This window comes from Thamnophis sirtalis, unplaced genomic scaffold, assembly GCF_051295495.1.
Source record: "Thamnophis sirtalis isolate CommonGarterSnake01/CBP01778 unplaced genomic scaffold, rThaSir2_p1.2 scaffold_6, whole genome shotgun sequence".
Lineage (NCBI taxonomy): Eukaryota > Metazoa > Chordata > Lepidosauria > Squamata > Natricidae > Thamnophis > Thamnophis sirtalis.
In genome coordinates, this window is record NW_028261386.1 from 1,144,303 (window position 1) to 1,161,740 (window position 17,438).

General features: G+C 44.6%; 2 protein-coding genes across 8 annotated transcripts in view; both read left to right on the forward strand.

The window, feature by feature from the left end:
- The window catches only part of PPM1D (protein phosphatase, Mg2+/Mn2+ dependent 1D), a 36,749-nt gene extending 28,770 nt beyond the window's left edge, over nucleotides 1-7,979 (forward strand). Inside the window, exon 6 of the mRNA XM_087717089.1 lies at nucleotides 6,330-7,979. Coding sequence (XP_087573215.1) covers nucleotides 6,330-6,899 — 570 coding nt within the window. The 3' untranslated portion in view covers nucleotides 6,900-7,979. The remainder of the gene's footprint in view (nucleotides 1-6,329) is intronic.
- Nucleotides 7,980-9,465: 1,486 nt separating this feature from the next.
- BCAS3 (BCAS3 microtubule associated cell migration factor) overlaps nucleotides 9,466-17,438 on the forward strand; it is a 686,211-nt gene continuing 678,238 nt past the window's right edge. For 4 of the 7 annotated variants that reach the window (XM_087717092.1, XM_087717090.1, XM_087717091.1 and 1 more), the window contains exon 1: nucleotides 9,466-9,769. The gene's annotated coding sequence lies outside the window, so the exon portion shown is untranslated. The remainder of the gene's footprint in view (nucleotides 9,770-17,438) is intronic. The other 3 variants (XR_015696858.1, XM_087717095.1, XM_087717096.1) reach the window with 1 other exon arrangement.

Here is a 17,438-nt window from a genome sequence, read left to right on the forward strand (position 1 = left end):
TTATGTTTAGGGTTAGGGTTAGGGTTAGGGTTATGTTTAGGGTTAGGGTTAGGGTTAGTTTTAGGGTTATGTTTAGGGTTAGGGTTAGCATTACGTTTAGGATTAGGATTAGCATTATGTTAGGGTTAGGGATAGGTTTCGGGTTAGGTTTCGGGTTAGGTTTCGGGTTAGGTTTCGGGTTAGGTTTCGGGTTAGGGTTAGGGTTATGTTTAGGGTTAGGGTTAGGGTTAGGGTTACATTTAGGGTTAGATTTAGGGTTAGGGTTAGGGTTTACAGCGCGCTTCTGTCGCCGGGCTGTTGTCGGCGCGATTCAGCCCTCATTCGTCGGTGCGGTTTAAAACTCACGGTTTTGTCACTGCGGTTTTGTCGGGCGCGGTTTTGTCGGGCGCGGTTTTGTCGGGCGCCCTTTTGTCGGTGAACCGGGAGAACAAATCCCTTAGGATAAGATTCAGCAATCCATACGCATTTGAAAGATAAAGGCCAGGGTTTTGAAGACAGCAAAGTCCACATTTCCCACAGGGGTCCGCTGGTTTGAAAGAGGGGTCCAAGGGGCCATCTGCGTTAAGATTGAACAGCCCCCTCCCTCCCTCTCCAAAGGGGGAGGGACATGACACCACCTCTCTCCTGTTTACAATACAGTCCTTTCAGCAGTTCCAAGAAGGCTTCACACCCATATGGTCTTTCCCGGTGTCCATAAGGGCACAGATAGCAATAGCAATAGCAGTTAGACTTATATACCGCTTCATAGGGCTTTCAGCCCTCTCTAAGCGGTTTACAGAGTCAGCATATCGCCCCCAACAACAATCCGGGTCCTCATTTCACCCACCTCGGAAGGATGGAAGGCTGAGTCAACCTTGAGCCGGTGAGATTTGAACCGCCGAACTGCAGCTAACAGTCAGCTGAAGTGGCCGGCAGTACTGCACCCTAACCACTGCGCCACCTCGGCTCTTCTAAATAATAGGTAAATAATAAATAATAGATAAACCTCCGAGTACCCTCAATAATTCTCGGAGAGCGTGCTAACAACAAGATGACTGCAAGGAATTATAAATCCTTCCATCCTCCACCGTTGAGTCAGAACCGAAGAAGCTTCTTGGACGAGAAGAGAAATGTCTTCAAGAAACTCCAGTTGCCTTTTGAAAAAAAAAAGCATCTTTGGTATAAGTACTGAGAGTTGAGACTGGAATGGTGGGTGGTGGTGGAAGGATAGGTCCTGACATAATGATGTTGATGGTGGGATGAAGGGACTATATTTCTTTGCAGTCCTCTGGTTGTTAGTCCTCTTTCTGGGAGTTCTTGAGACCACCTGGTTGTTTATCTTTGGCGGGGTGGCAGAGAGGGGTTTTTGTTCTGGCCGAGGCTTCCCAAAAGCATGAAGCAAACTCCTTGTCCCAACCAAAAAACCCTTTTATTAATTGACTGTGAATTCTGCTCATTCACATCCAGCAAAGACTTTCCAGGGAGGATTTACAGTCACAGACCTTATCAGGCTTGGAGAGCTGCCAGGCCGATCTCTGCAGAACTTGGCAAGGAGGTCCGGAGAGTCACGAACCAATTAAGTGAGCTCATTGTCTCCTGCAAACTTTACTCCCCTTTCGCTCCTCTTTTATGTCCTCTGGGAGGGGCCATTCACCATCCACCTGTGGCCTTACTCCCAAGTTGATCCCTGTTCTTTAGCTGTTCCCTTCGTCTGGCAACTCTGCTCATGCGCACACTGGGAACAGGCTCCAGCTGTTCTTCTGCCTCACGGATGTCTGACTCTGAAGGCAGCTGATAACTGTTGGACGGCCCTGGCCCCCTCTCTGCCTCCGACACAGAGCCCTCATCAGAGCCTTCCCCAGACTCCAGGACTGGCCCATCTTCCTCCCCAACCTCCTCACTGTCCGAATCTGCTGCCAGCTCCGAATTGGGCCCCTCCACCCAGCCAGTGTCCACCAGGATCCCATTCCTGGCACGGGGGGATGATGGCATTGAAGACGGCAATGAAACCTTTAGGGGGACATGGAATTTCTTGCACCAGCCAGAGGTGGACAGTGTAGTCCTTGACTTACGACATTTGTTGAGCGACTAGGGAGTTACAGTGGCATTGGGGGAAAAAATGACTTACAACCGGCAATGTTCCCTCTAATTTTTTTTCAGTGTGAGCAGAAAAGTATAGTGTTTGAGCGGCACATTTTCATGCCTGAGCACCTGAATTTTTTTCACAGATTTCACCTAAGACAACAACGAAATCAGTATTATTTGAAACTCAAAGTTATGTTTGTTCAATGTACCCGCTTAATTAAAAGTGTTATATAATATGAGTATCACTTAACAACGGTCCTGCTTAGCAACCAAAATGTTGGCTCAGAAAGTCTGGCATTTGAAGCACGCAAGTCTTAAAGCTGTAGCTTTTGTGTTATTTTTGTGTTAAGTGTGATAGTTGGTTATGGAGCTCTCTGGGACTCTCTGAGGTTCCTGCTTGTTGCAGGGGCCGTTTTGTGTGTTGTCCAGCTGCTTCTGCATTGTGTGAGAGTCAGTTGTGTAGGATTCAGTTGTGTTGCTTTTGTGTTATTTTTGTGTTGTGTGATATTGGTTATGGAGCTCTCTGTGACTCTCTGAGGTTCCTGCTTGTTGCAGGGGGCGTTTTGTGTGTTGTCCAGCTGCTTCTGCATTGTGTGAGAGTCAGCTGTGTAGGAGTCAGTTGTGTACCTTTTGTGTTCTTTTTGTGTTAAGTGTGATAGTTGGTTATGGAGCTCTCTGTGACTCTGTGAGGCTCCTTCTTGTTACATGGGGCATTTTGTGTGATGTCCAGCTGCTTCTTCATTGTGTGAGAGTCAGTTGTGTAGGATTCAGTTGTGTTGCTTTTGTGTTATTTTTGTGTTAAGTGTGATAGTTGGTTATGGAGCTCTCTGTGACTCTCTGAGGTTCCTGCTTGTGGAAGTCCAGCTGCTTTTGCATTGTGTGTGAGTCAGTTTTGTGGCTTTTGTGTTGTTGGTGTGTGAAGTGTGAAAGTTGGTTTTTGAGCTCATCCAGTCACATGACCATGACCACCAAGCCACACCCACCCAGTCACATGACCCCACCTAGCCACGCCCACAGAACCAGTAGGGAATTTTTTTAGATATCACCACTGGACTGCAGTGATTCACTTAACAGTCTCAAGAAAGGCTGCAAAATGAGGCAAAACTCACTTAACAAATGTCTCGCTTAGGAACAGAAATGTTGGGCTTAGTTGTGGTCATAAGTCGAGGACCACCTGCATAATATACAGGAGGTCCTTGACCTACCAGGTCACTTAGCAAAAAAAAGTGACTTCCAAATATTTGGAGATTGGGATACACAAAATTCCCAGCAAGGCTGGCTGAAGGAATTTGGGCCATTATACAGGGAGTCCTCAACTTACATCCATAAAATTTGAGCCCCAAATTTATGCTGCTCAGTGAGAAATTTGTTAACTGAGTTTTGCCCCATTTATGACTTTACTTGCCACCGTTGTTAAGTGTTTCACTCTACTTGTTAAATTAGTCAAAGCGTTGCTTGAATCCGGATTCCCCGTTTGACTTTCTCAAAAGGAGATCAAATGACCCCGGGACACTGCAACCGTCGTAAATGTGAGTCAGTTGTCAAAAGCATCTGAATGTGAATCATGCAACCACGGGGATGCTGTGACAATCATAAGTGTGAAAAATGGTTATTAATCACTTTTTTTCTAGTGGTGCCATTGTAACTTTGAACAGTCACTAAATGAACTGTTCTAAGTGGAGGACTCCCAGCGGTGGTCACTGGCTGTCATAAAGTCTGTTTCACAGTTCTAGCAATTGCAGTCCTAGCATGTCTGAATGGGTTTGACAAGCGAGTGCAGCTGGGAATAAGACTTAAGAACTGTGCTTTAGTGTTGTCCCCGGGCGGGGGGGGGGGGGAATTATTGCACAACAGAATAACAAAGCTGGAAGGGGGTATTAGAGTATTTAGAGTATTTATTAATACTTATAGGCTGCCCTTTTCCCTGAGGGGACTCAGGGCGGCTTACATAAAATGAGGGGAGGGGATATACAAACATTAGACACACACAATACATAGAAGTAAAATAATAAGCAACATTCATTCATCATTCGGGTGGGGGCAATTGTCTTTGTCCCCAGGCCTGACGGGCTAGCCAGGTCTTGAGGGCTGTGCGGAAGGCCTGGACGGTGGTGAGGGTACGAATCTCCACGGGGAGATCGTTCCAAAGGGTCGGAGCTACTACTGAAAAGGCTCTCCTCCGTGTAGTTGCCAGTCGGCACTGACTGGCAGATGGAACTCGGAGGAGGCCTAATCTATGTGATCTAATTGGTCGCAGGGAGGTAATTGGCAGGAGGCGGTCTCTCAAGTACGCAGACCCACTACCATGAAGGGCTTTATGAGTGACCTTGGAAGGGACCTTGGAGGTCTTCTAGTCCAACCCCCTGCTCAGGCAGGAAGCCCTATCCCGTTTCAGACAAATGGTTATCCAACCTCTTCTTAAAAACTTCCAGTGTTGGAGCATTCACAACTTCTGGAGGAAAGTTGTTCCACTGGTGAATTGTTCTAACTGTCAGGAAATTCCTCCTCAGTTCTAAGTTGCTCCTCTCCTTGATTAGTTTCCACCCATTGCTTCTTGTTCTACCCTCAGGCGCCTTGGAGAATAGTTTGACTCCCTCTTATTTGGGGCAACCCCTGAGATATCGGAACACAGCTATCATGTCTCCCCTGGTCCTTCTTTTCATTAAATGAGACATACCCAATTCTTGCAACCCTCCTTCATATGTTTTAGCTTCCATCCCCCTAATAATCTTTGTTTAGGGTTCTGGGTGGTTTTCTTACAGGCATTTCATGACATCATAGCTGCAGAACGGAGAGAGCCACAATTTGGACAAGGGTATTCTGGCATGGGAAGCCCCCTGCCCCAGAATTTATGCCATCCGTCCACAGCTCCTCCGACAGTTGTTTTTAGCCAGGATACATATCCGCTTGTCTGATGCTTTGGAGACTAGGCTGAATAGCATTTTTTTTTGCCCTGGTTGTTAAGTGAATCACTGCAGTTGTTAAGTGAATCACACAGCTGGTAAGGGACTCCTGCTTTCCCCATTGACTTTGCTTGTCGGAAGCTCACTTTACAACAGACGTTTCAGGCTCAATTGTGGTCATACGTCGAGGACTACCAGTATAAGAGATAGAATAGAATAATAGAATCGGAAGGGACATTGGAGGTCTTCTAGCCCAACCCCCTGCTCAGCATAGATGTTAGGTAGGCTTCCCGTTGGGAGAGCGAGTTGTGAGAGTTGTGTTGGAGAACACACAAACCAGCATACAGAGACACTGCAGTTTAAATAGGCTTTTACTTTCGTGGAAATAGAGGTATCAGAGTCCATCAAACAGTCCAAGTCATACACGGATAAGACAGTCAGTCATCAACGCCTTTCAGTTCAGGGATAATCCAAATCTCCCGTGGAGATTCGTACCCTCACCACCCTTCAGACCTTCCGCGTAGCCCTTAAAACCTGGCTGTCCTGACAGGCCTGGGGCTAAAGACTTCAGCCCCACCCGAATAGTATGATTGTTGTGCTTTTTAACGATGTATTGTCTTCATGTGTATAACTTGTTTTGTCCTTCCCTCCCCCTGAATTGTGAGCCGCCCTGAGTCCCCTCAGGGAAAAGGGCGGCATACAAATAAAGATAAATCCAAATCCAAATCCAATCCAAATAACATAGTCCAGTATCATATAATCAGTTCAGATCTCAAAGTTTGCTAGCAGTTGCAAAACTTACAATAGCTCATGGCACTTTCTAACAGCCAGCTTCCAAAACACTCAGATCAGATCAGCCCAGCATCTAACGAACAGAAAGCTAACAGTCATTCTGGCTCCCTCTTATGGCCGATTGAGGAAAAACAGCAACCAGTCACATTTTACAGTATGATTTAAAAAAAACAGGTACAACATTGTTACATGATTTATAGATTGCCAACCCAACCGTTAGATTATATTCCTAACATTTTTTGACAAATGGTTGCCCAATCTTTTCTTTAAAACCTCCAGTGTTGGAGCACCCACAACTTCTGGAGGCAAGTTTTTCTGGCGATTATTTGTTCTGTCAGGAAATTTCTCCTTAGTTCTAGGTTGCTTCTCTCCTTGATTAGTTCCCACCCATTGCTGCTTCTCCTGCCTTCAGGTGCCTTGGAGAGAATAGCTTGACTCCCTCTTCTCTGCGGCAGCCCCTGAGATATTGTAACACTGCTCTCATGGTCCCTTTTTTTTTCACGAAACTGAAAAGGAATCTTTGAAATTGAAAATGCATTATTATTATTATTATTTTTTAAATCCCACCAGGTCGTAGATGATGACTTGTGGCCCCGGTTGAGTTCCTCGGAAGGCCTGCCTTTATTCTCCTGCAGCAGTGCTGTTGTGTCGGGCAGATTTCCGGAACAAGTTGAGGAGCTGACGAAGGACCATGACGGTTTGGGAGCCGCTTGCTCGAGAGAGGCGGTGTCGTCGGACGAGAAGGGCGGCAAGGCACTCGGGCTGCGGGCGCACGACTCGTTCGGTCGAAACCCACCGGGGACTTTGTCTCCCTCCAACGCCAGGAGTGCGGGTCCGGACCCCAAATCCTTGAAGGCCTCCCCGAGCGATGCGTCCAAAGTCCAGGAAGAAGAGAGGACTCCATCGTTGGCCAATTTCAAAAGGACATTGGAAGAATCCAACTCGGGGCCGGTGGTGAAGAAACCGAGGCGCGTCCTGACCCGAAACGTTGGCGGGCAGCCCGAAAGCCTCTCTTCCACCCCACAGCATAAAATCACCAACAGGCTGGCCATGCGCCGAAGTGTACGAGGACAGAAAAAATTGGGGGGGATAGATAACCCTTTATTCCACCAAACTAGGAAAGCTTTGTGTGTTTGCTGAATCTTCTCCGTCTCGTCCAGAAATCCAACCCAACCTGGAGATTTGCAGGGAATTTGAAGCTGCAGTTCCATTCTCTGCTCCCTTTTATCGAGAGAGAGAGAGAGAAAAAAACCATCATTATTTTTTAATGTCGAAGAAGGCGGGTTAATTTAAACAGCTTTATCCCAACCTTCTGACTCCCCTCCCTCCCCCCAATTGTCATATAACTGTGAATTTTGTAGGCATCCTTAGAAGGATAGAGAGGTTGGTGTAAAAAATATATATATATACACGTAAATTTATATTCCTTCATACAACTCATAGTTTCCTTCCCTGGGTACACTTGCATTGATTGTTACAACAAAGGTAAAAATAACAACACAATATAAAAACTTGCGTTGGGAAGCTGTTTTATTTTTTATTTTTAAAATATAGTTTGGAGTGCGGGGGGGGGGGAGTTAATTTAGTACAAATTAACGGATTTGTATAGCCTTCCTGTGACGACCTCACAACTTTTTAACAAAAGTAAATTATTAAAAACAGAATGGAAGATACGTATTTTCGTAGTTCTTAATAATGTTTTGCCTGGAATGCGCTCTATTAGAGAATATAATAGTAGGTCTATTTTCTTCCTTTTTATTAACTTTTAGATTTTTCTCTATTCAGAATGAAATGTACGCTGAAAAGATGTTGAGCCTTTATAAACAGCTGTATGCTGGGTTCTTGTGTTTTAATTAAATTAATTAAAATACTATGCAGTACTTTAGGTCTGGCTGTATTTGCATTTGGTTTTTCATTGTTTGTTTGTTTGTTAAGATGAAGGGCCAGTATTTTAGCTAAAAAAAAGAGAAGTTTTTTCTCCATCAATTCTTGGGCTCCCAATTCCTGGGGGCTGCTTTTTGAAGTTCTCTTGGTGATATACTTGGAATTATGATACATTCCTTTGTGGACGCATGAGATATTTTACTATTCTAACCATTGATGGTGCACTTAAGGGTGGCCACCAGAGGTTTTTCTTTTTTTTAAGTTATTGGGTTAGTTTTCTAGTTTGCATATGTTGTCATTGTATACCTACAATAAAATAAAATTGCTAAAAACCTGTCCGGTGCTTTCTGGTTTTTAAAAACTATTTTTAAACATAGCTACACATCTCAGGTTTTCCCATAACTTGTTTTTTGAAAGAAATTATTTCTGTAATGTACGGAAAAAGGAAAACCCTTCAACACAACAATAAAGCTAGAAAGAAAAAAATCACTCTCTCCTCCCTCCCTCCCTCCCATCTATCTCCCCATCCATCATTCATCCCTGTATATCTGTCTCCATATCTATTATCTGTCAGTCTGTCTCCCTCTCTCTCATCACTTTTCTGTAAGCCGCCCGGAGTCCTTCGGGATTGGGTGGCCTATAAATTTATTAAATACTAATACTAATCTACATATCCATCCATCCATCATCTCGGTTCACAACTGAGACATACCACAATTGAGCTCAGAATTTATGATGCTAAGTGGGGAAAAAAACTGTTAAGTGTGTTTTGCCCCATTTAACGACTTTTCTTGCCACGTTTGTTAAGTGAATCACTGCAATTGTTAAATTAGTAACATGGCCGTTAAGTGAATCTGGCTTCCCCATTGACTTTACTCATCAAAATGTGACAAGATCATCACATGATTCCGGGATACTGGAACTGTCATAAATGTGAGTCAATTGTCAAGCCTCCGAATGTCAATCACATGACCCCCGGGCATGCTGCAATGGTCATAAGTGTGAAAAATGGTCATAAGCCACTTTTTTTCAGTGCCGTAATTTCAGCCACTAAATAAACCATCATAAGTGGAAGACTACCTGTGTATACTAGCCTTTTGTTTTCTTCTTTTGACAAAGATTCACTCTTTAGAATAGGCCACGTAGCATCTATTTCTTTTCTATCAGAATTATAACTTAACAAAAGTAGTCATTCACTTAACAACGGCGGCAAAAAAGGTCGTAAGATGGGACGAAGCTCACTTAACAACTCTTGCTTAACAGAAATGTTGGACTCTGGTGGTTGTGAGTTAAGGACTACCTGTACAGGTGCAAAATATTGCATAATTCAATATTTCTTTTATTTTGCTGTCTCTAATGCTGGGACAGGAATTCTGGGAGTTGAAGTCCACAGGTGGTTACAGGGGCCTAATTGCCCACCCGTTTTAGACTTAACTGGTTCTTTAATTCAGCATCTTAATCACTAGACCAAATGAGTATTTTGTGAATTAAGAGCCCTTAATTTTATGAAAATTAAGACTTTTTCACAAGTCTATATCCTGGTTTTAAATAAGCCTACATTGTCAGACATCGATTTGTCCCTCTACCCTTTTCTATCTCTACATGTCCCGAAAAGTGCCTTACTGTTTACGTCATTGCGTCAGCCGCCTCCTGACGTCACACGCTAGTCCTCAGTTTGCTCCTTCCCAAGCGGTAAACAACCTTTCGTCACTGGTGGGTGTGGCTTACGCATATCCGACAACCCCCAATCCCATTGGCTCTTTCCACACCGGCTACATTACACGTCGAGCACCTCCTCCTCCTTTGAGCCCCGGATGTAAACAACTCCCCCCCCTCCTTTCTCCCCAGGTGGGAGCGTCGAAAGCATCCCAAACGTCCAAGCTTTCTCAACCTAGCTTAGTTGCGGCGATTGGGCAAGAAGGGAAACGTCGGTTAGAGAAGCGGGAGAGGGACAGCCACCCCCAGCAGTGTTGCCAACCGCCCTGCTTGCCTGCGGATTGGATCCGACGGCCGTACACGCCCGCCTCCCCTGGCCGACCATTGGCTGTCAGGGCGGCGGCCGGTGAGAGGGTCCCAAATATTGGCAAGGGAGGGGGAGAAAACGAGGCTGGTTCAACGGCAAGCAGGTAAGACGGAGGGGGGGGCAGGGGGAGGAAGCGCGAGCGGTGGGTGGGGCTTGTTAGGGAGGGGGGGAGGGGAAGCCAGGCTGGCAAGGAAGGTGGGGGGGAGGGTCGCGCGCGCGTTTGTGAGGGAGCCAATTTGACGTGTGTGGGGAAGTCGGGGGCCACGTGGGGAAAAGGGGGTGCCTGAGGCGGCGTCAGTTGGGGGAACATCAAGCCCCCGCCGAGATTTCCTTCTCCTTCCACGCCCCCCTTTTCTCCTCCCCCCCCACTCACGGCAGCCCTGCGAGGTAGGCCGGCCTCAAGAGGCAGCGAATGATCCCGAAGCCCATCGTGCTGAGCCTGTGGAGTTGCCGGATATGAAGCAACGGGCCGTCCTTTGGCTCCGAACCGTGGTTTTCCACAGCCTGGGTGGGTTGAGCTGAGGCAATTTTTCATGCTCCCCTCATGGCTGTGGCAATTAACCCCCCCCCCCCGGTAATTTTGTGTGTCTGTGTACACACACACAAACACACACACAAACACACACAATACATAATATACACATATAATAGGTATGTATGTGTATGTATGTATATAGATTATGTATGTATGTATGTATGTATAGGTATGTATATAGATATGTATAGATATGTGTGTGTGTGTATTATGTGTGTATATATGCATGTGTGTGTGTATACATATATATATCTGCTGGTCTTGTTGTATTGTAAGATCTTATACGGGAAAAGACCCAAATACAACAAGACCAGCATACCTAACACCCGTGAAAATCTACAAAAACATTATCTATCTATCTATCTATCTATCTATCTATCTATCTATCTATCTATCTATCTATCTATCTATCTATCTATCTATCTATCTATCTATCTATCTATCTATCTATCTATCTATCTATCTATCTATCTATCTATCTATCTATCCATCCATCCATCCATCCATCCATCCATCCATCCATCTATCTATCCATCTATCTATCCACTCATTCTCTTTCTCTCATATCTATCACTATCACTCTATATCTATCTATCTTATCTATCTATCTATCTATCTATCTATCTATCTATCTATCTATCTATCTATCTATCTATCTATCTATCTATCTATCATCTATCTATCATCTATCTATCATCTATCTATCTATCTATCTATCTATCTATCTATCTATCTATCTATCTATCTATCTATCTATCTATCTATCTATCCACTCATTCTCTCTCTCTCATATCTATCACTATCTATCTATCTATCTATCTATCTATCTATCTATCTATCTATCTATCTATCTATCTATCTATCTATCTAAAGCTTTATCTTATTTAAACAAATGTACATTAATAATTGACAATAATTGAGCAGTGGGTTGGACTAGATCAGCGGTCACCAATTGGTGGTCCATGAGAAACTTTTGGTGGTCCGCAGAAAAATTATCTGCATTTTTTATATTGCACTAAATGAGGGGTCTTCAAACTATGCCCCTTGGACGCATACGTACAATGAACATTTGTGTTGCTGCAGAGAGTCTCCCACTTTGGTTTTTTTTTGTGGGGGTCGGAGGGGGGCAGAAATTCCGACTTGGGGTCTGCTTCAGCCTCCTGGTGAGGGGCTTTGGGCGAAGGCTGGAAGGAAGCATCGCTGGTGGCCAGGAGCTGGGGGGCCTTGTTCCAGTGAGGCTGCATCATGGCCTGGAACTGGCTGACCTTCTCAGTCCCATGAGCCTCCAGGTGCCGGTACCTGGCCTTGCACTCCCACTGCTTGGAAAGCCTATGCTGGTAGTCCTCAATGAGGTGCTTCTGCTGAGCCTATGCTGGTAGTCCTCAATGAGGTACTTTTGCTGAGCCTCCTCCTTGGTCATTCCAACTTTCTCATGGTGGCTGTTTAGCTCCAGCAACTGCTTCCTGTTGGGCTGTAAGGAGCAGGACGGGCTGGCGAGGAGTGGCTGGGAGGGGAGGGGCGAGTAGAGGCCTGCGAAGTGCCCCTTGACGTGAGTGACATCAGTTGGCTATGCCAGCCCAGTCACATGACCATCTAGCTACACCCACCCACCTGGTCATTAGGCAGATCATATTAGTGGTCTGCGGGATTTAAAATTATGAATTTAGTGGTCCCTGAGGTCCAAAGGATTGGAGACCCCTGGACTAGAAGACCTCCAAAGTCCCTTTCAACTATTATTCAACTATTATTATTTCAACTATTATTCTGTTTTGTATTTTTTTATCAGTTATTAAAATTATCACAGGACATCACTGGGCAGCCTGATACTGGGGTTGTCGCAGGCTTCTTTTTTTCCAGTTTAGGAAGAAATTCTTGTTTTTCTTCATGCTGTGGTATTTTTATGATGTGTATGTCTGTATAGGTAACCCTTGACTTATGACCACAATTGCGCCTGATTGTTCTGTTGCTAAGCAAAACCGTTGTTGAGCAAGTTTTGCCCCCTTTTACAATCTTTCTTTACACAGTCATTAAGTGGATCATTACAGTTAAGTTAGTAATCATGGTTGTTAAGCAAATCTCGATTCCCCATTGACTTTAGTTCTCGGAAGCTTGGAAAAGGTGATCACATCTGGAAGACTTCAACAGTCATAAATATGAGCCAGTTACCAAGTGAATTTTGATCACGTGACCATGGGAATGTTGTAAGTGGGGAAAACTTGCATGAGTCACTTTTTTCAGTGCTGTTATAATGTTTAAACGGTCACTAAACAAATGATTGTAAGTCAAGGACTACCTGTATATTGAATTTACCTAGAATTGTTACAGGGGTCTGATTGGAAAATGCACATAAACTATAGACGACAACAAGGGACTAAGATGTGATATGGTTAGTTTATTTACAGTTTAGCATGATATTGTAAAATCAGTCAGCTATCGGTGATTGATCAATCGTGCCGAAGCGTGTTGTATAAAGGTACCGTATAGTAGAATCAAACAAGTAATTCTATGGTTTTGGGGTTCTTGGTGTTTTCTGAGCTTGATGGTTTTCTTGCAGAAGTTTCATTACTAGGTAACATCATCAGGGCTATAACATAATAACAGCAAATTCCACTCTCTTTTAGCACTGCTGATGTTACTCAGCAGTGAGTTGCTACCAGTTCACACCAGTTCGGGTGAACCATGTTGGCCTGGGCCGCAGAACCGGCAGTGACCCAGGCTGGCCACATCTCCGAACCGGTTCCCCAATTGCCACTGCTGTTGCCAGCATGTCTTTTCATCCTTTTTAAATGTTCTGTGCATGTGCAGAACTATTTACAGGCAACTGTGCATGCGCCCAAAGAGCATGCAAAGCAAACTGGCAGTAACGCCGGCAACCCGCCCCTGATGTTACCTAGTTGGGTAATAAAATGCTGCAGGAAAATAACCCAGCTCAGAGAACAATGAAGACCCCACAGTTCAACTCTGAGCTACAAATATTATTTTCCATTAATATTACGCTTTGGTGTAATGTATGAGACCAGAGATTAGTTTTTGTGTAGGATAGAGACAAGGATTAATTGAAAGGGCTATTACATGTAATATATATATGTTTGAATAAGGAGTGATTGAGGAGACTGTTTTTTATGTTGAGATTGAGCGTAATGACCTCCGTACATCACTTGATAATATCAAAAATAAAATAACACGACTGAATATTACAATTAGTATATTCAAATTAACCAGGAATATGACATGGAATATAGAATGTATTTGCACAACCGTTCTAACCATGGATAATTTAATGAAGGTCTAGGCAAATGAACCAATTTTGAAGTTTGCAAAATACATTGAACTGTAAATTAAGCCATGGCATTTTAGGTAAAAGCCAGTTGGTTAGTTTGAGGTTTATTATCTCATGCAAACCCAGCTACTGTGTCCTGCAAACTCTAAAAGGCCACTATTTTGATTTACTTTAATCAGATCAATGAATAACAAAATGACTATTCTTCCTCAATGCCATCTTTCCCCTCCACAATTATTGCAATACCCACGAGACACCAAATGTATTGGAATGGTATATGCTGCCAAGCAGCCTGATTGATGTGTGAATCTGGCTAATTATTTCGTAAGCAAACAGGTCCTGTGTTGACATACTTGGCTAGGGGTAACCGACTCAGTTGTCTGGATTTACATGTTAACTATACCCTAACCACATGATTAATTTGTGGGTCAGTGTGCTCTGAGAACACAGCCATCGGTGGACATTGACCATTGATAACTAATGGTGTGGTTTGGCACGCTGCACTCTTAACCGCTTTTTAACTACTACTTGAGTGGCTACGTTTTTTATTTATATCAGGCCAGCAGAATAAGAAGCTGATACCTTTTGCCTTCATTGTATTGATCAATCCAAACAATGATTTAGGCAACACTTTGTCAGTTAACCTATTATAGTAGCGGCCCCCAACCTTTTGGGCACCAGGGACCGGTTCTGTGGAGAGAAGTTTTTCAGTGGACCGGATGGGCCATAGTTTTGTGTGCTACTTGCATCCCACAGGTGGGGCTTTGCGTGGCCCAGTTTCTGGCATTCTGCGGCCCGGTGTTGGTCTATGGCCCATGATTTGGGGACCGCTGTTTTATAGTATTAGGAAAGAATGGGGTTGAAAGATCGTCTGTCCCACCTTTTGTAGTGTATGTTAATTCTACAGTGCGGATAATAATAATGTCAATGGGTTTATCTACTAATTTAACAGCAAATGGTAGTGAAAAAGCAAAAATGTAAGAGTTGAAGGAACATCTACAAGAACATTTGATAGGGTGGGGAGTCAGAGAGAGATACTACTAGAGGTGCTCTTGGGATAGGGAGGATGGAGACACTGGAAGTGTCTGAAAATAGGGGTTCTTCAAAAAAAAAATCCTTTCTCTCTCTGTATGCAACAAATTCTGCTTTTTCTTTTAATACCTAGCTGCTCTTGGAGTTTGAGATAGAACAGCAGGGGCTGGAGTAGAAAGGAGGAGACAACCATATGTATATAGTCCTTGACTTAACAATGGTTTGTTTAGTGACCATTTGAAGTTACAACGGCACTGAAAAAAGTGACTTATGATCGTTTTCACATTTACGACCGTTGCAGCTTCACCATGGTACATGATCAAAGTTCAGACGCTTTTGGCAACTGACTCATACTTATGACGGTTGCAGTGTTCTGGGGTCATGAAATCACCTTTTGTGATTTTCTAACAAGCAAAGACAATGGGGAAGCCAGATTCACGTAACAACTGTTACTAATTTAACAATTGCAGTGTTCTCCATAGTGAGGGGAGGAGTATCCAGGATGGGTTGACCTTATCCTCTCGTTGATTGGACTGAGTCAGATAAGCTCTTGGTATACGCCCCTGGTCCACCAGGCACCGCCCTGTTATCGACTCAGTCCCTCAACTGGACGGTTTGCCATCCTGGATCTCCGATAATTTGGAAGAATTTTAAAGAAAGGAAAAGGAATAATTTGTCTCCCTACAGCAGCAGCCGCAAGCGAGTTGGACAGCTCCCCGAGCTGCGAAAAGGTCTGCCAAAAACCCCCTTGGGGGGCGGCACGCTGCCCAGGCCTCTGAGTGAGACAAGTATCACTCAGAAAAGGAAATCTGCTGGGCAAGCAGGAGACAAAGGGCACAAGCCTTCCAAAGGCAAGCCCTGCCACGGAGGCTCCAGCAGCGCTGGAGCACTCCCCCGCTCCCCAGTATCCTGGATACTCCTCCCCTCACTATGGAGAAAGGGCGTTGGCCCTTACCAGATACGCCTCTTCTCATAGTGGGGGACGAGTATCCAGACCCCACATGATAATATAACGTGTTATGATGGATGTTGCACTAATACGTTTAAGTTATAACCCAATAAAAAGTTTAAAAGCATAACAAAGGTCTGGAGTGGATGGCACAACGGGTCGGATAGAGTTCTTCACCGATAACTGGGCGGTGCCTGGTGGACCAGGGGTGTATACCAAGGGCTTATCTGACTCAGTCCAAGGTCAACCCATCCTGGATACTCCTCCCCCACCGTGAGAAGAGGCATATCAGGTAAGTACCAACGTCCTATTCACTTAACAACCATGGCAGGACAGCTCATAAAATGGGGCAAAACTCACTTAACAACTGCTTCATTTACCAACAGAAATGTTGTGGCCGTATGTAGAGGAATACCTGTATACATTTGAGTTTATAATTGACACAGTTCTGCCAGTTTCAGATTTTGGGGTTATCAAAACATACTGTGGCCCCCTGCTGGCCAGGTATGTCTATGCGCCTGAAGGATTCCTTTGAACTCATTTGTGGGCTTGTTTAAAGGACAGTTGTTAGAAGACTGAAAATAGTAATAAAATAATAACTTTTGATCTTAGGAAACAATTACCTTGCTTTTCTTGGAGGGCATATATTAAACATGGCAAGGAGGAAGGAATAGTTGAGAATCAGTCAATGTAGAATGTACTTGAGAGACTGCCTGCTGCCAATTACCTCCCACAGACCCATTAGATCTCACAGGGTTGGCCTCCTCCGGGTGCCATCTACCAGCCAATGCCACCTGGCTATTACCCAGGGGAGGGCCTTCTCTGTGGCAGCTCCGGCCCTCTGGAATGAACTCCCCGCAGGGATTCGGACCCTCACCTCTCTCCAGGCCTTCCGAAAAGCCGTCAAAACCTGGCTTTGCCGGCAGGCCTGGGGGTGATGAGTTCCCTCCCCTCTCGACATGTATGGTTGTGCGACTGTTGTTTACTTTTATTATTTGTATTTTGTTTTTTTTATGTTCCCCTTTTTCCCCCTTGAATTGTTCGCCGCCCTGAGTCCTCCCGGAGAAGGGCAGCATACAAATAATACAATACAATACAATACAATACAAGAATAAATCTTACACACCATTCTGGGGCTTATTGATATACAGTATCTGCTACTTATTACACTTTCCCACGTTCCTTCTCTCTTGGGCAACCTTTTTACATTCATAAAAATGAATACAGGCTTTCTGCTAAGTAGCAAATCTAAGCTGTAAACCATATTTAAAAAAACAACACAGCGACTAGTTGTACCTTTAGATCACCTTTGACAGGAATGGGATTTGGGTAGTGCATCCATCCTTGCTGCACTGATCATGGTGTCCTTCTGGATTGACTACGCCAGGGTTTGGAGGTGGGCATCACTATTGTGCTGGTTCTCTTCCTTCCTCCATGGCAGGTTCCAGTTGTGCAATTTCAGGTTGTGCACCAGTTGCACCTGTTCCTGGACTAGGAGGCTCTGCTTTCAGTCACACACACCCCTTAGTCACTCACCTCCCAAATGGATTACTGTAAGGTGCGCTACAAGGGGCTGCTCTTGAAGAGCACCGAGAAGTTGCCACTGATGCAAAATGCGTTGGCGTTATATGTGTTCCTTGACCAGTGGCAGTTACAACCCTACCCTGTGGGCTGAATTGGTTGTCCAGATTCAATTGAAGATGCTGGTTATGACCCATGGAGCCCTACATGGCATGGGGGTGGGTTACTTGAGGAACTGCCTCTTGTTGGTTACATCTCCCATCCAATACATTAACCATCTCATCACAGCAGAAAAGGTCCTGTCTACTAAGGAGTTTCATCGGGCAAAGGGCTCAGGAGGAAAGCCTTTTCTGCCATGGCACCCGCTCTCTGGAAACAAGCCACCCTCCACCACAATAGAGCCCAAAATTTCCATTGTTAAGTTAAGGCAGTTGTTAAGTGAGTTTCTCCCCATC